At 40.3% G+C, this 18,767-nt stretch overlaps 2 protein-coding genes across 5 annotated transcripts in view; both read left to right on the top strand.

The window, feature by feature from the left end:
* Positions 1-10,862, top strand: part of arhgef3 (Rho guanine nucleotide exchange factor 3) — a 33,577-nt gene extending 22,715 nt beyond the window's left edge. For all 4 annotated transcript variants that reach the window (XM_035904638.2, XM_087840861.1, XM_087840862.1 and 1 more), the window contains 9 exons: positions 2,019-2,126; positions 2,715-2,966; positions 3,676-3,738; positions 3,828-3,924; positions 4,859-4,935; positions 5,027-5,284; positions 5,598-5,768; positions 6,383-6,572; positions 7,497-10,862. In XM_035904638.2, coding sequence (XP_035760531.1) covers positions 2,019-2,126; positions 2,715-2,966; positions 3,676-3,738; positions 3,828-3,924; positions 4,859-4,935; positions 5,027-5,284; positions 5,598-5,768; positions 6,383-6,572; positions 7,497-8,170 — 1,890 coding nt within the window. In that variant the 3' untranslated portion in view covers positions 8,171-10,862. The remainder of the gene's footprint in view (positions 1-2,018; positions 2,127-2,714; positions 2,967-3,675; positions 3,739-3,827; positions 3,925-4,858; positions 4,936-5,026; positions 5,285-5,597; positions 5,769-6,382; positions 6,573-7,496) is intronic.
* A 2,745-nt stretch (positions 10,863-13,607) lies between these two features.
* tasora (transcription activation suppressor a) overlaps positions 13,608-18,767 on the top strand; it is a 28,582-nt gene continuing 23,422 nt past the window's right edge. The window contains exons 1-4 of the mRNA XM_006783062.3: positions 13,608-14,036; positions 16,150-16,295; positions 17,973-18,065; positions 18,365-18,437. Of these exons, the coding sequence (XP_006783125.2) occupies positions 13,769-14,036; positions 16,150-16,295; positions 17,973-18,065; positions 18,365-18,437 (580 nt within the window). The 5' untranslated portion in view covers positions 13,608-13,768. The remainder of the gene's footprint in view (positions 14,037-16,149; positions 16,296-17,972; positions 18,066-18,364; positions 18,438-18,767) is intronic.

Genomic DNA, 18,767 nt, shown 5'->3' with positions numbered 1-18,767 from the left:
TGATGGTTCCTGTGTTCCAGTAGGTCAGCTGACAGTGAGCTGCCGGGCAGAGCTGCACACACACAGACACACAAACACGCTGATTTACTGTAAGTCTCCATTCAGTGCGGATAACCCAGAGGCAGTTTCACACTGAGAGATGTACCCTTTCCACTGCAGAAACTCCAGGTGCACACCAGGTGTCCCTATTGTTTACAAGATGCCATCCTAATCAGGGCTTTGAGTCTGTCTGTTTACAGACTCACTACTACGACTACAAATAACCAACTGAAATAGTACCTAGTCTTTAACAAGCCTTTCTAGGCTTAAATGTATTTTTAATTAAACAATCAGCTACCACTTGCAACATATTCAATCTTATTTTCGAGATCCAGCTTGGGTCAAGCTGCTGCTTCTGATAAAAACTGAAAATGGAGCGGTTGCATCTCAATGCATGTGCCATAGAAAAATATTTTTGGGAGATTTAACATGTTGAAATACCTTAAATCTGATATTTTCCACACTTAAAACGTTAAGCATAAAGTATGAATGCTGGGGTGACATCCCTATGTAGATAACTTTGCTTATTATTATTAACTGTGGGCATTGTTATTAAACGAGCTGTGACGCTGATTCTGCTTTACACTCAACCTTCGGCAGTTTGTTGTAACAAAATACTGCCACAAAGATGTCTTTTTCCAGTTAATTTGCAGTAAATATAAACATTAAATAACCATTATGTTCATCAAAACTTAAAATTGAGCAAAAACATTTTGACCGTAAAGTTTATTCTGAGCATATAAAACACTGTTTGCGATGAATGAGACTAAAAACTCCAACAATTGAAGGACTTGACATGGTTGTTGTTTGTTTTGTGTCCCTGTATCACAGATATTGCGTTGCTGATTTGGATTGGTGTTTTTTTTGTCAGCATCTAGCCCTCTCCAGCAGTTTTCCAATGCATTTAAGTACCTGTAGGAGTACTTTTTTCAGCCAATAAAGAGAACAAATGCAGTTGAATTTTAAATAATTTCACTCACCGCGGTGTCAAAATTTGGAGGCATCATGACAAGAAAAGCAGCCCATCACATTTTATTTTAAACCATTCTAATTACATTTTTTACCACCTCGAATGAGGTTGAGTTGGGTTTTGAAGAGAAAGGGAAGAGATGGATAAAGGGAAAAAGATAATGATACCATTTAAACACAAGGGGAGTCAAAAGAGGAAGGTAGAGGAGAAAAGGTCAGTGAATCATGGGAACTTCCCCAGAAATCTGAGCCAATAACCTAATAAAGGGATGGTATAATGCGGTTTTTGGTAGTCATGCATAGGGCTGTGCGATATGACCAAAATCTCATATCCTGATATAAGACATCTATCGTCCAATAACGATATAAATCACAAAAATTTAACATTTTCTGTAAATTTTGTGAATCTCCGGCAGCTCGACTTGCGTGAAGTGTTTCCAGCTGAGCGTCGTGTACCTGGAGTCGAGTGTTTTAACCGATGCATGAAACTATACATTTTTAGACATAAGTTGTAACTTAATGTTTGAGTCTAAGGTTTATTTTTTAGCACCTGACGGCTCTTTTTTGCTTCTTATCTGTAAATATTTTGCATACTCTTTTACATGATTCAGTTTATTTTGAAAAGTGAAACCACAACAGCCTCTTGTCTCCATGATCATCCAGTACACACAGTGACCATAACAACCGTCCTGTTTAGTGTGTGCGTGACATAAGTTAGTGAAACATGACTGCGTGTGTGATAAAGTCTGGTACTGAGGGAAAGACTTTTGAGTCATGCTATTGTTTAATATGTCAACAAACCAGAGTCGGCTTTCCCACAATCAACTAGAACATTTGCGCACACAGAAACCTCTGACTGGCTGATATAAAACAAGAAAAATGTCTGCTGGTATTGATGTTTGGTTGATTAATTGATGTCCTTGTTAACCCTTTGGGTCGTTTGTATCCCAGGTGTGTTGATTTTGTGAGATAATGTAATGTAACTATGTGGCTCTGCTCACCCCTTCCAGGAGCCCAGCACCAAGCGTAGTAAGCCTGTATCCCGGGTAGCGTCTCTGGCCAGCCTGCTGCCCCCCGTCAAGACAACGCCGTTGAAGAGGATTGGCCAGACACTGCAGGTAAACCAACAATCACATGTCTTCAGTTTTTTTAGTAGTAAGTTATTTAAGATGGGAAATGAGAGTGGCTCTTATCCTGCTTCCCATTTTAAGTATTAGGTTTGATGAAATTAGATCAGAGATCTCGTGCAGGGGCAGCTAGGAATACTACAGTTTAGAGTAGAAAATAGCTGTGAAGTGAGTGTGGAAGTGCCTTAAAACTGCATTCTTTCTAATGGCAAAAAGACGACTGGTTACACAGAAATCTCTGAAGATATCGCCGCCTTATGAATGTTCAGCCAGATCCTGTCCGATTTCAAAACACAAAAATGGCAACACCCAAAACACTCAGCTTGACTTCAATAGCAGGTGACATTACAGTATACTGGCACCTGTGCTGAGGGAGTGGAGGGAGGTCATAATTCAAAAAACAGTTTTATAGTCAAATAATATTATTTAATAATATCATTTATGGGGAAAATTGATGATTGATGAGTTTTTACTTCCAGAATCAGGGATGGCAACAAAAGTTTTAGGCTACAGAATAGTACAATTTAACAAACAGAAATAAGTTCTAATATATATTTAAACCATCTTCTGTTACTGCAGCGCACCATCAGTCTTCGTAATGAGGGCCGTGCAGAGGGAGCTGCTCCTCCTCCTCCTTCCTCCTCGACAACAAAGACACGTGTTATCTCAGCGACACTCTCGAACCCTTCGTCCTCCATGACTGCCCCGAGGGTTTCAACCGCAGCTGCTCCGGCCTCCAAGCGTCGGGACAGCAAGCTGTGGAGCGAGACATTTGACGTCCGACTGGGAGCGGCACAACCTCTGAGCCCCAAAGAAATAAAACGACAAGAGGTGAAAATCAGTGAATTTTTATCAGTTTATTTCTTATTTCAAAGTCTTCAGGTACATTATTTCATTTCATTATTATAATTTAAATACTAGAATATAGTCTCAAGAATGATTAGTAGAATAGAATAGCTCCTTTTTGTCACTGTACATGTACAACGAAATTTTGGAAACACTGCCAAACAACAATGATGAATGAACTTTTTGGCCTGAATCATAGACTGTATGTATAAAAAAATGGAAGTAGCCAATGTTGCCACCCATTTGTTTTTGGACTCCACATAATTAGTGATAAAACTAGAAAAAGAAAAAAGAGAATGTCACCCATCAAAATGAAGCACAGCGTCGTGGACCAGCTGTACAGGCACCAACACCAGAAATGAGTCCAGTCTGACTCAAAAAGCGTCTGACTGCAGCTGTGTCGGCATTCCTGTCAATTAAAGGGCCTCATATCTAACTTCACCATAGAGCCGTTATAAAGGGGGAAATATCCATAGATTCTAAAGCTGTTTATATACCACACTGTAAACATGTTTGTTTCTGCTGTAAAGTTGGGCATTTTAACATGGGAGTCAATGGGGCTGACTCACTTTCTAAGTCAGCCTCAAGTGGCCACTCCAGATACTGCATGTTCATTTTTCAGCCACTGAACCAAACTAACACTAAAGTCAATCTGTAGCACTGAGTTCTCAAAGTAATTGTTCTTCCTTTGCAGGCTATATTTGAGCTGGCTCAGGGTGAGCAGGATTTGGTGGAGGATCTGAAGTTGGCCAAGAAGGTGAAGTAACTTGTTTATTTATGTTTCAATGAAGAACTTGCCTTCAGTGTCAGTATTGTCACCTGTGTTTCTTTATGCGTATGCTGTAGGCCTACCACGACCCAATGCTCAAGCTATCCATCATGACCGAGCAAGAACTGAACCAGATCTTTGGTACTCTGGAATCACTTATACCTCTGCATGAAGGTAGGAAAATATTTTATTTACCACCGTTTACATCATCTTTTCACAGGAATCTTTAGTCATTTGCATGATCTTTATGTAGACATACAGATGAATGACATATATAACAACCTTAATGCTCTGTGTATAAAAACAATTTGTAATGGATGTTTGATAATTCATTGCTTTCTTAACTAAAATTAAACAGAGCCTCATTAGCGTTCAGGTGGAGGAGTCATGGCAGTTAAAGTAAACCAATTAGTGATTTAGGCTGGCCACGTTTTGGTTTTTTTTTTGGTTTTTTTTGGTCGATACATTTTTATATACACTTACATATTATCATGTTAGGCTGTGTGCAGGCAGGCAGGAAAAAGGACCCAAAATGCAGGACTCTCAAAGACGGGACTGGAACTCAAAACGCAGCTTTATTGCTAGAAAAAAAACTCTTAATAAATGAAACTCACCAGAACACAAAACAACCCTCTGAACGGCGAAACTAAAGACTGACATGGACCAGGCACTTGAGACAAAACACACAGCTTACAGGGCTTAAATACACAGTGGAGTAATCAGGAAATGGAAAACATGAGAGAGACACAGCTGGGAGAAATTAAGGCTAACGAGACAGGGGGAAGTAAAAGTGAATACACTGACATAGGATGGGGACTATCAAAATAAAACAAGAAAAAAGAAACAATTTACAAAGACGCGGACTTGAGACAGACTGAAAGAATATAACCCTTAATACAAACCAAAACATAACTCAAAGAGCTGTGTCAAAATGACCCAGAACCGTGACACATATTTACACTTCTATTGTATAAAATATTAGAGTTTAAGTCTAAATTTAATTTTGTGGAGTTTTTCTTTCTCTGTATTACTTGATGCCCTTAAAGCATCCATTATTCTCACTCTGACGTCTCTTTTCATAAATTTTAACTTTTCTGTCTTACCTCAGATTTGCTGAGTCGCCTCCGAGATGCCAGAAAACCTGACGGGTCCACAGAACATGTAGGACATATTTTAACTGACTGGGTGAGCGTTTTTCTAATCAACAGACAGCAGAATCCAGATATTAGCTCTTCACCAAGTATTTATCAGAGTGTTTGTCTTTGTGTCGCTGTAGCTGCCCTGCCTCTCTGCCTACACGCCGTACTGCAGTAACCAGGTCAAAGCCAAGGCTTTGTTGGACCAGAAGAAGCAAGATCGGCGAGTCCAGGACTTCTTGCAGCGTTGTCTCCAGTCACCTTTTAGCAGGAAGCTGGACCTGTGGAACTTCCTGGACATCCCCCGCAGCCGGCTGGTGAAATACCCACTGCTGCTCAGAGAGATCCTCAAGCACACAGCCAACGACCACCCGGATCGACAGCACCTGGACGAAGCGGTGGGGAAAACTAAGATTGCAATACTTCATCAGTTTGGGTCACCAGATAAAGCCTTTAAAAAGACTAATACTCATGACTGTTACATAAACTTGCTTAGTGCAGACATGTCTCAAGATGCACCTTCATCCCAAAGACAGTCGAGGGACAGTAAGGCAATAGACAAAGATGCAGACAGAGAAACTCCTGGCTGCCTCTTCAGTGTTGGCAGAATATTGAGAGCTGTAGAAGTCCATGACTGTCCAACCATCCATCAACTCAGCTGACCACAAATGTCAGATGAGATAACAGTGTGTTTGTGTGTCTGCCCCACAGATGCTGATGGTTCAAAGCGTGGTGGCAGACATCAACAGGCAGACAGGAGAGTCGGAGTGTCAATACTACAAGGATCGTCTGGTGTACACAGAGGACGGACAAAGGGACGAACTCATCGACCGCTCCAAGACCCTCAGTTGCCATGGAGAGCTGAAGAACAACAGAGGACTCGTCAGTACAATTCTACAACTTTATCGTCCTGCCTTCCCCATTTATCCATTCATTAATTTATCCAAAGGTCAAAATGGACCTCAAAGTTTTAGATATTTAAATCGTTGTATGTAAAAGTAATCCTTGTGAATGGGAAGCTCGGGCTTCAGGCTGCTCTGCTGTTTAATTGCACCTGATGAGGTGTTGATGAAGACATGCCTGAAGCCTATTGTAGTCCCACTGCAAGGTATACAGTAGGGGGGTTTAGAGGGGCGTAACATAGTTTCAGATGGGTTTTTTAGTCTTGGGTCTTTATGATGTCATAGAGAGGATTGTTGCCATGGCTAAAATATTTACAACAACACTGATTAAATCCAATCAATAAAACATGTTTATTTTCAACTCACTCTTGAAATCAGTGATATGCATTATATGAATTTTCATGACATACGTGAGCTTTTTAAAGGTGATTCCTTAATTTGGTTGATTTTAATGCTTTACAGAAATGCTTCTAATACTTTCATAACATTACCATTTTATGACCAAACTCACTCATAAATATCATCCATATATTTTTTTGGTATCTCTAGAGGAAGAAATTAAAACCTGTACTCTGTCTGATTCTCTCTTTCTAGAAGCTCCGCGTGTTCCTTTTCCAGGACGTCCTGGTCATTACCAGATCCATGTCGTCAAACGACCAGCCAGTCGGCTATCAGCTCTGCCGCCAGCCAATCCCCATTCGTCAGCTGGACCTGGAAGACCTGTCAGATGGCGAGATAAGAGTGGGCGGATCCATCAGAGGGGCCTTCAGCAACAATGAACGAAGTCAGTACTGGACACAGCTATTTAAATCAGTGTCAGGTGTGCTGCATGCTGAGGATGTCTTTGTTACCAAAGTTAAGGTTACAAAAGTGTTTTTGTAGTTCTGCGTGGTAGAAACTAAATGTGTCATATTCAGCACTCACCAGCATAAGCTAGTATTTAATGTTGGACCTCAATGATCTTGTCCTGAACACAGTGGACGTCCATGTAGCCAAAAGATTGAATGTCTAGTGTCTGTGACTGAAACCAGAGGAGCCTGTTGTAGCACTATATTTACATGAGTGATTCCAGGAATTTTTAAACCGCCCATTCTGGGAAGGTGTGATCCAGGTTGTTAATTTTGATAAGAGGTGCATCATTTGACAAATGACTCCAGAGACAGAAAAATGCATTAAATTATATTAAAACATGCTGGTAGAGCTGTCCATGTGATAATCAGTGGGTGTATAAAATCAGAGTGATTCAATTTTGTATTATGTTGGATTTTTTGACCTGCGTTATCATTTCGCCTGCCTTTAAAAGGCTATTTTAAGGGTTAAATCCAATTTTTAGGTTTAAAGTTATTGTTAGGGTTCTGAACTTAGTAGTGACAATAACAATGATAGATGTATTGACGTACCATCAAACCATAATGTTCAGGTTGTGATCTAGTGAAATGGTATATCAAGGAAAACTAAGAGACTTTGTGCTGTGCTATAAAAGTTGTGCACAGCTCACTTTTGCTTTAGTAAATATACACCTTTATTGGTCATTTGTTTGTTTTTGTTTTTATTTCTGATAATAATTTAGCAACAATGTGTACATATCAGTTTATTCTGTTTATTATCTATTTATTATCTGTTTATTATAGGATTTTTTATCAAATTCTAGCTTATGTTCACCACCTCTGTCTCCTGTTTCTTCTTCCTCATTTTCTCCTCCACACAGCAAAGAACTTCTTCCGGGTTTCATACCGTACTGGAGGCCAACTGCAGAGCCACTGCTTTCAGGCTAGTGACGCCTTCAACAAACAACAGTGGATCAACTGCATTAGACAAGCCAAAGAAGCTGCAGCACTGACTGGAGACCAGCTGCCACAGACGGGACATTGTCCAGAGACGGGGGTCAATGAACAACCAGGGCCACCTGTTGAAACAGTGGGGCTGTGGGGTGTGAAAGGACAGGGCTTGGAGGGAGAGGCAGGTCTGCATGGACAGCAAGAGCTTGGACTGAGGGATGGAGATGGGCTGGGTTTAACTCAAGAGACAATGACGGGGAAGGAGATGGGGGCAGATTTGGGTTTGCATGGTAAATCAGAGATGGACGGAGCACTACAGTTTGTGATCAGTGAAGCAAAGACAGGTGTGGAGATGGAGGGAAATCAGGGTGTTGGTGTGGAGATGGGAGCTGAACCAGGAGCCACTGCAGACTTTAAGGTGGCTGAAGCGGGGCAGACTCTCAGCAGATATGAAGATGTAGTCTCCATTTCCCTCCTCTCCTCTTCAATTCCCAAACAAGTGGAGGATGAGGTGATGGAGGAGGAGCGGAGCAGTGCTGCAGAGAAAAGAGAGGATGGTATGGACACTGGCGAGATGGACTCACTGCAGTGCCACAGGTGCTGATAGGATGGCACGTATCAGGACTGGAACTAAACTCAACCAACTGTGGTATTTAGTAATGATGTAACTAACAAAAAGCCAAATGAAACGTATATGAACAAACTTCTTGGGAGAAGTCACGAGACCAACCGGTGCTCACTGCTCACAGACATACAGCTCAGAATTAAGCTGAAGGTGGTAAATGCTTATACTGTGATATGTATGTAAGATGTTAAGTCCAGGAGATATGGTCAGGTAACAAAAATGTGCTCCAGGTGAAATAAAGACTCAGAAAAGGCCAAATTCAAACAACATTAGATCAAAAACATTAAATAAAGAAGACAACTGGCCACTGTATCTGATGAGAACAGAGGTAAGATGACAGCAAACATTACACATTTAGAAATAAGTATATCTCAAGGAGATGAGTCAGGAGGATACACACTTATTATCCACATTGGAGTAAACAGTCACTCCCTAGCAATGTAAAAACATTGTTAAGCAGGCAGTGAGACACTCCTCTCCCTTAGGTTAAATACTCCCAGGACAGTCTCACTGCTGCACCCACTCTGGTTGGCCCACGGATGCAAAAATAAAACTCCCTATAAAAACCTTGGTGAATTTAGAGTTTTGACTGTTTAAGGAGAATTGAAAAAGTGAAATAGAGGAAATGATGTTAGCAGTTGCTAAATGGTGTATGCACAGGTTGGTCATAAGACTGAGGATTGGAAGTAATCGTCTCCCGTGCTGCTATCTGCTGTGTTCTAACTGCAGTTAGCCATGGATGTTGTTAAGAGGACTGGATACCACACCCTGTGGAAGTTGCTCACCAGGCACACACTGCTGAAAGACTGCTCAAAGGCCCTCCCTCACAGGTTTCCTTTCCAGCTCCCCCCTGGCTCCATCATAGCTAACATTAACTCACATTTTGTACTGGACCCGCCTTTGAAGAAATAAATCCTGTTCCAACCACCCCTTACCAGCAGCAGAGCTCAACAGTCTTTATAGTGGTGACCAGGCTGAGAACACTACTTTCACCGAATGATAACAAAACGTATGTCTCCATTTACTGTAGAAATCATCAGTTATTTGGTTACTCTTATGTTTGGGGTTATGAACACAGAAGTATGGGGGTTGCTCCTGGACAGGCTTCTCCTGGATAGGCTACTGCTCACCTCACTGGTCCTGTGAGGTGAGCAGTAGTGGAAAACAGAAAACTGGGAAATGTGAAAACACTCTTAATTGTGCCATCATCTCATGTATTTTTGCTCATTGGTATATTTTACATACCAATTCTGTTGTATAGATTGGTGGAGACACGGACCGTATGTAAAACGTGGACTCTTCTGGTTGGAAAAATAAGTCTGCAGAATGCCATAATTTCAGTCTCCAAAACTAAAGAAGAGATGTGTTGGATGGTTTGTACCAAACAGGAAATTACAGTATTCTTAGATAATTCCTTTAAAAGCAAAGCAACAAATCCCCTACTTTGAGCCCAAAAGGTTTTCAGAGATGGTTTTCATCTCCTGTTTTAGTTTTCTTGTCAGATATGGGATCGCTTCCTCCTCTGCTGCTGTGTTTCAAAAACTTTTTAAAGCATGTCTGAAAACACTGGAGAGAACTCAGCTGTACATTCACTTTTAATAAGTTAGCAGATTTTATTTATCTTCTGTGTTCTGTAGATTTACAGTTTTTATCATGTATCCCGACAATATTTTGTTAAACTGAAGTAGCCTGCAGCAGCTGAAGCTGCTGCTAAGTGAAATGCTCTGTGTTCAACTCTGCATTAAAGAAGGAGCCTGTTGTACATGTACTGTATGTATATAAAGAATGTATATGAAGTATCTGTGTAATATGAATGAAGGGAAACAAAAAACAAGCGCTACTGTTTGTTATATACGTGCTTACATATTACACACAGAATGATTGCTGTCAGCTCCGTCAATGTTAGCAAGGCTGAAGATGCTAATAATGACATTTACACTTAATTAAGGCTGCCATTTTTAAAAAATGAATTACAGTACTGTGTAAAAGCTTTGAACCACCCTTCATTTTTCTATATATCTTGCTAGGGAAATGGGGAAATAGGTGCAGCACTTTATTCAAACATGTAGAAGCGTACATGGAAATAGTGTTTATAGGGCAAAAAAAAACCAAAACCCTGGAAAGTCAATATTTGGTATGAACACCTTTTCTTAGGCAAGTTTTCTAATAATTTCTTTATGCAGTCTTCAGGAATAGTTTTCCATTCCTATTGAATGAAATTCAAAGCTCTTCTTTGGATGTTGGCTGCTTTTTGCTCCATTCTCATATTTTTGTAGATTAAGCCAAAAGAAATGGGACCAAATGGTGTATTTCTGCTTACTTGTTATATGTAGTCAACACTGGTACATCCATTGAGTTAGATGCATTTTTAGTGGTTGAATGTTTCATAGGTCAATGCAAAGTGGTTAAATAAACAGAGAAAAACATTCTTCTGAAAATGTTCAGGTACAAGGACTGGACTGAAAATTAGCGAAATAGCAGCAATTGTCCAAAAAGACTAATTTTTCACTTATTGGGAGCACAATGTAAAGAAATGAGAGGTGGCTCAAAACTTTTGCAAAGTCCCTATAAGAGGAGATTTGGACATCTCTGCTCAGAGAACACTAACTATTGTGCAAAAACGAACAAGGTGATTATAAGTTGAAGTATTATTGTCTGGAACAAAGCATTAATAAATTGTTTTAATAGAAAGCCTTTCATTGGATGGATGGTTACTGTTAGTTTAAAAAAATTCCCTATCGCCTTGCACACACAGAAATGCAATCACTCAAATGCACAAAAGCTACAGTTACAACAAGCTATTCTGATTGCCTTCAAATCTTCCAAACCAGGAGTAAGCCAAAAAAAAAAAAAAAAAGACAGATCACGACAGATGTCATTTTTATGGCATTGTTGTGCACCAACAGGAACCACTGCACACGCTGGTGCATTTCATCTTAATACCTAACGGCAGTCAAAATACAAGTGAGCTCCACCTGTACAACCATTCCTGTTTTGGAGGTTGTCTCATTGTTGCACTTCTATTGCACCTATTGGTAATTTCATTAACACCAAAGCAGCTAAAACTGATGAACAACCCCTCTGCTACTTAAATTATCAGATCACTGTCCAAGACGTTATATTGACTTGTCACTATACTATGAATAAAAAGTGTTTCTGTCATGTTTTTGAGCAGTGTACATCAAGGAACCCAAACAAGTTCCTCATCAGGTCAAGGCTCCACAGTCTATTTACACCTACAGTCCGCTGACCACCCTTTCAGTGATGAGAATGTGCACATCCTGGACAGAGAGGACCGCCGGAGTAAAGAAAGCCATCGATGTAAAAAGTAAAAACCCATCTCTGAACCAGTGAGGGGGGGTTATACATCTTCCACCACAATGCTGTAATTGCAGCCATTTCCCGGCTTTCTGTGAATGACTGCTCATGGACATTGGTCGATGGTCATGTAAATTTGCATATTAACGATCATGAAACTGAGCTCACAGCCTATTGTTAGTCAATGGCCATTATGCAAAAGTACTTTTCAAAGGTATAGGAAAGCTACAGTCAGCTGAGACTGAAAAAGTCACTCACTGGGAAATATTTCTCTCACAGATTTTTAGAACACGGTGTGATTTCCTTACAGAGCACGCATTAAGACACTCCAGCTTAGTCCACTACTGCGAAATAATGTTAACCGTGCATTGCTCATTACAACCTCAGAATAGCATGACATCATTTTCGTTCACTTGCTGTAAAAAAATATTCTCAGTATGAAATAATCAGATCATGTACAGATAAACTGACTGCTCAAATATTTCAAAACGAATCTCACGTTTTTCCTCTCAGTTCTTTTTCACTATAAAATACGTTTATTATAAATATACATTTATTTCCAACTGGAAAATACAGAAACTGTATCTTTAGAAAGCAAGAGACACCGTGTGCTAAACTACATTTGATATGTCTGTTTGTATTACTTGAACCAGCCAAACCAGAAACAGTAGTCCCGTTTATGCTCGCCCCCCCGCTGCAGAGCTGCCTCGATGGCTGGAGTACTTGACTGTCTGTCCATATCAAAGCATGAACAAGCAGGATGTGCAGGAATAAAGGGTACATTGTGTGCAGGCGGGATCTCACTGCGGGACGATTGGACATTGTGAATGAAGGCGGTCAAGGCATTATCTACCTGCACATAGATAAATCTCCTTTCCCTTGACTCTCCATCAGGGTAACTGATGTACAGCTTGATGTTGAATCCAGTACAGCCCTTAGTAAAATCAGAATTCCAGGAAATTACAGCAGGCTGTCTTTTAAAGCAGGACTATGTCCCTATGTGCGGCTGATATGCAGGGACCGTTTACAAAGTGCAACACTGAACAAATATTCGACACACAAATTCATGACTTTAATGTCACGCGGAGCACTGCTCCCAAAATCACTTCATACTTTAATCACTGTACAAACATGCTGCCGTATAATTTAGTGTATTTTTTTAAATATCCAGAACTATTCCAGTAACACAGTAAACAGTTACGTAAAATCCCCCTTTAGTCTGTCCACAATTTGCAACATCGGGGGTGGAGGTGGGGGTGGATTAATCGCGATAGATGGCTGAATCATTTTCTGTGAATTTCTTTCCAACCTAACACTGAAAAGAGAAGAAATAGTTTTAATACATTTTTAATTTTTCCTGTGAAGTTGTCATCTTTACCATAAATTGGCAACTTTTTCGTAAACATTTTCCCTTAGTATGAAATACCGTTGCTTCATACTAGGGTCTGTGTTCGAGAAGTCTGCGTCGTGGAGCTGTGAGTCCTACAGCTTCCTTTCACAGTACAAAGAAATGCAATGTTGGGCTAAATGGTGATTCTATATTGTTCATAGGTGTGAATGGCTGTCTCTATGTTTGTCTGCCCTGCGATTGACTGACTTGCATGCACTCCTTATGGCAGCCCCCCCCCCCCGAGCCTGACTTAGATCCGTCAGGGTCGATTAAATTATACACGTTTTTCCTCATAAATATGCCAGTTTATTTAAGTTTTTTTTGTCTTTTCTTTCCTTTTTTGTGTAAAATTTCCATTTTTGTATATTTGTTTCTTATAAATGTTTTTATTTATCGCAATGTATTTATTTATTGCAGATGTGTGACTTTATTCACTCTCCTCTCTGCTCGGCTTCTTATTTTCCCTTTTAGTGCCCCTTTATACCACCATTTTGTGCTACACCGTGGAAAAACATCGTGGGAACTGTCGCAATTTTAGGCTCGAGGCTTTGTCCTCTCTGAACCCTGACATGCTTTATTTTGCCGTTTATTTACCCATCGCTGTTCTGCGTCCACTGAAACCCTAATGAAACTGTGGGGATGGGGTTCATTTTCCAGAAGATGGCAGCATTGAGATAACCAGGTGCAGCTAAATCTCAGTGAAGAAGATCTGCGCCCACAGGAAGCATGGTGCGGGTTGAGTGTTGCTCCGACTCCCTCCGCTGCGGGATTAGGAGGTAACAGCGGTGTCATCGCGGGACTGTAGCCGAGACGAGGTGCCGGAGTGACGGTTGAGGAGAGACTATTCCGTTACGTCCAAAATACATACAATGGACGACAGCAGCCTGCCCCGGAGGGAAGCAGGTCGTCCGAGGAGGGTGTCTGCTGCTGCGGAGCTTGGAGCTAATGTTAGCCTGCAAGATGGCGAGGTGATCGACCTAACCCCTTCCAGAGAAAGTCAGCCTGGAGCGGACAGACCGGGCGCTGCTGGCGGGAGGATGGAGAGGAGGAACTCGGCACCTCACATAGTCCATAAGAGGCATATGCCCAAGGAGCCCTACAAGTTCCACATACCGAAGAAAACTGAGGAAAAGAAAGGTGGGCCATTGTGTCTGTAAATGAGTAAAATTACACCATAGCATTCAGGACTTCTTTGTGCTAATTTGTTTAGATTTGTTTTTTACACCTGAAACACTGCCCTGAACCGGAGTTAGCAACGGGGAAGTTCCATTATCGGACGTGCGAGTATCAATTCGAAAACGTTTTCTCTTCTTACATCGCACAACATGACGGTTGCGTCCACAAATGTGTATTTCATATGTCCAGCCCTACTGTCACCATCAGTTTTACGTGTATCAAACTCAGTACAAGCTCCAGTGTGTTTGAGTACACGGTTAGGCTTAGTGAGGGATGCTAGGAGTTAGCGTCACCAGCCAGTTAACATTAATTACATGCTTGTAAGTGCAACAGGTGTTTATTTTTGACTTTATATATGATTTTAGGCTGTTTGTGAGTGAAAGTAAATATCCACGCATTCATGTACGAAATCTTAAGCTGCATTTCACCTTTATGTTGACATTAGCTTCTGCTAACGAGGGTTAGCTAAAGCGAGGTAACCGCCTCCTTGTTTACATTTCAGTTATAAGTGTCCAAGTGCTCACATGTACTTTGCGCTTTCTGCTCTTGTGTTTATGGCTATTGTTATCGTGTCGACCCTAAAATGGGATCTTGAGGACATTTTTGGCGCTTTTTACAGAGTCTACTATAAGATTAAGGCTAAAAGTTAAATGAGCTTTGAGATAAAGTTTGGTGTTGTGCTTTTTAGGGATTGTTGGTAGGTCAGAAAGATGTAAGCCTGAGGCCATGGTGATTTTATTTTTGCCATGATTAGCACCAACCAACACAATCATTTTGGCCCGGGAGCCAGTTTTAAAGGATGTCATTGCATATATAGGGAGTTGCATGGAGTACATGGGGGGTCCATGTACTCCATGCAACTCCCTATCCTATCCTATCCTGTCGTACTCAAACTGTTGTTCCTTGGTACCTTCCAAGCAGTCTTTCCAAGCCTAATAGACCACTCCTACTGAAAAAGCCTCCTTTAGTTCAAGAGAAATCTTAGTTATTTTCTTTTTCCTCCTTTGCATGCATCATTTAACAAACATAGTTAATAACCACCATGTTGATGATTATAGGGTTTTTTGAAGCAGTAAATTCAAAGATAGCCAGGCTATGCTGACATCTTCTTTATGTATTATAGCTGTCTGAGACCACAATTTGAAACTACCACCGCATCTTTTTGGCTTGTATTTGAATATTTTGTCTCAACCCCGGTGTTGTAGTTGTGGAGCGCACAAATATGTTGTGGGTTACTGGGGTCATTAGCTCTTTTTGTTAAATCACACATTAGTGTTTGATGCTCCAGCTGAGCCCTCTCCACTCCGAGGGAGGCAGCTGCTACAGGTTTTTCCTGTTCTCCTGAGAATCTGGCTAAAAAAAGAAAAAAAACCCAGCACCTGTCCTGTTGTAATTAAGCCAGTCTGTCAAATATTTCTGTGGGCCTCCTTATGAGGAGCCTTGGTGCTGAAAGCAGCATAAAGGGTGGGGCATATTGGTGGCTTTATTTCAAATTTTACAATTTTGTCTGATATACGTGAACAGCAGGGTTACTGACAAGAGCAGTAATATTCTGTACAAGCTCAAGTTAAAGTCCTGTTATTTGACTTGAGTTTATGGTCCTTCTAGAGGCACGTGTGTTAAAGTCAGTGATGACCAGGACTGACCAGGGAACCTGAAGATAAGGTTGAAAGAGCCCCCCCCAAGCTCATTATATGCCTGTTACACATACACAAAGCAAGGCATCAAGTTCAGTTACCTGCAAACTAAGGGTGTCATGATATCAGCTTTTCATGGAATTAATATTGTGGCCCATTGCTTACTAAATCTGGCCCCTGATCTCTTCCTCTGTGGACACCCCATTAGAAGTTACATCATCAACTACTTGTCCAGTGGAAGAAAGTGTTATTAGAAAATGTTATGTTGAACAGAGAACACTGCAACCAGCCAAACACACCTGTTTCTTGCTACGAAATAATGAAGACAGTGTAAAGGTATATATGTAAAGTATAAAGGTAAAATGGATTCATCATTCTGAGGGATTATTTGTGAAAGTGGTTTTTATTGGCTCTAATCTCTCCTGTCTTTCTTGCAGCTCTGTTTCAGTATGTCTCCACTGAGTCCAGGGAGTATGAAGACATGATGACTATCCTGACCTCCAGCTACATCGACACTAACTCTGCTGGATGCTTTACGTACTCCATACCTCGGCTTGTCTACAGTGAGCTACTGGAGAAAGAGGTGAGAGATAAACAAGTCAGAGTCGTGAATTCATTAAACAACTAAATGGGAGGGAGGGGGAAATCAAGATCACCGTGGGTTACGTGCAGGGACTACTTTACTTGCAGGTTGTGACCACACGTCTTTGCTGGGATGGTCTGGTCAAGTGGTTTTGTAACAGTTTACTTTGTGGGCAACACAGATGATAATACTAAAAACATAGAAAAACATTGTCTCACTTTTCTTTCCATATAAAGAAGTTTAACTACGCATTGAATCCTTGATATATCTTCAGACAAATAACTGCAATGTAAATCTTACTTTTATAATGCAGAAAAACTGTGTTGTGATGCAGCTGTAGTATTAAAAAATGCCTGATGCCACAGCTCTTTGCTCTTATAATTTAAGAAATGAATGTGTTAAAAGTACTTGCGGCTCACTGCCTGGAATATAAAATAAAAACCAGAAATCTTTTTAGAAAATTTTGTCTGAAAATGTCTTTTTTAATTGTTTAGTTGTATGTTATTTTAAGGAATGCTGACAGTAGACAGCAGCTCATTTTATGCCCCTTAATGGTTCATCATTTACTTACAGGCTGTAGTTGATGTCTTTGTCAGTAAGAACATTATAAAATGAACACAAGTTTTAACATTCTCAAAAGCTGTGCTGTGGGTTGGATTGGACGATTTGGTGTGCTGATTTTGGTTTCAGGGCCTTATGTTGAAACCGCTGGTGTACTCTGACTTTTCATTTTCTAGATCATATCAGTATCAGTATCACAAAACCACTCTGCTGTCTTTTTTTTTTAACACCTTGCTTGGGTAGATAACTTCCTTTTCATGAGAGAGTAAAGAGCAGTCATAAGCAAGCCTCAGCTGGTAGTTGGTGACGTAACTTCTTATGGGGCATCCACAGAGGAAGAGAACAAGGGCCAGATTTAGTAAGCAATGCAAATTAATGTGATGCCACAAAAAATATGCCAGTATTACTTAGCTGTAGATCCTGTTAACACATCTGTCAGTTAGGGAGGTGAATGAACAGACATTGTCACAGTACAGTAAGCAGTATAACTGATTCGATTTTAGGAAGAAAAAAAAGTAATTTTAATCCTAAACTCTGAAATCATATATTTCAATATTAAAGGAAGTAAAAGGAGATGTTAAAGGAGATTTAACCTCGACAAGCTAATATAGTTAGCTTAGTTAAAACAGAATCAGTTCTTATTTTGTGTATTCTGCTCTGTGTATTTGTCTTGCACGATCACGCAAAATAGATTGTTCATCTTTTTAAAAAAAATTCCTGGTTAAATAAATAAAACAAATTAAATAGAAATATCTCAGGTTTATCGCTAATCGGGATTGGGGTACCATGGACATGTGCAAGTGTCAGTGCAGTGCTCAGGAAATGAACAAATCAATATTTCATTCAATAAAAACTACTGTTTATTTACACTGAAATGAGCTGAACACATGTGAATGTATTGCCTGTGCATGGTAGAGCAGCTATTTCAGAGGCCATGTTTGTGTTGTGAGAAAATTTAGGTCTTGGAGTAAGAATTATGAATTGGATAGGTTTGTCATTAGGAAAAGCTGTTTAGAGAGATGATATTGTTTGTTTAGTGATCATTGTACTGATCGTTTTTGTGTGTGTTTGTGTTTATGATTGATCACATTATTTGTGTGTGCGTGTGTTTTTAAGTTTGTGGAAAAAAGGAAGGAGATGAAGGCAGAGGGGAGGACCGATAAAGAGCTGGAGGAGTGCTACTGTTTCCTGTTGACAGACACTCAAAAGGTAGGAGTGACACCGAGCTATTGGTTTGGTTAACAGTCGTCTTGTTTGTTTTGGCCTTTATCCAGAGACATAGTCAATTTACATAGTTGATTTACTTAAGGGAAGTATGTATTTCTTAGAAGATTTCTTCTTAAGAAATGAGTTTACAGGGAAAAGACACTGCTTGTAGTTGTTCTTAGAAAACTGAATGACTGTGTTTTCTCTGTAAAATAACTGGTGTCACGCCAATAAACCATGTCCTTTAAGACTGAGCTTTCATTATATCTGTGATCTAACTTGTGTTTTGTTTATTGTTTTAGCTTCCCCTGCTCTGTGAGAAGGGACTGTTTGTGGGTCAAAGCTGGATCACAGTGTTGGGAAACCCCAGTAAAGGTAATAGTGCACAAATGATCTACATATTGACTTATTGTATGCTATCCAATAAATATACAGTTGTGCCTTGACTTATGAGTTTAATTCGTTCTGTGACGGAGCTTATAACTCAAACTACTCGTATGCCAAATCACTTTTCTCCATTGAGATAAATGAAATGCCATTAATCCGTTCCAGGCCGCCTCCGGATGGTTGGAAAAGCAAAGTTTTGCAAAATAAATGCAAGAACAACACTGATAACCGCATAAGGTGAACGAGCAAAACACGACATGCTCGGCAGATGTTGCTCTGAATTTCAGCTCTAAACTCAAAATTGTACAAGAGACTGGG

This window comes from Neolamprologus brichardi, chromosome 5 (assembly GCF_056152115.1).
Source record: "Neolamprologus brichardi isolate AB-2024 chromosome 5, ASM5615211v1, whole genome shotgun sequence".
NCBI classification, from domain to species: domain Eukaryota; kingdom Metazoa; phylum Chordata; class Actinopteri; order Cichliformes; family Cichlidae; genus Neolamprologus; species Neolamprologus brichardi.
This window is presented reverse-complemented; position numbering and strand designations above follow the sequence as displayed.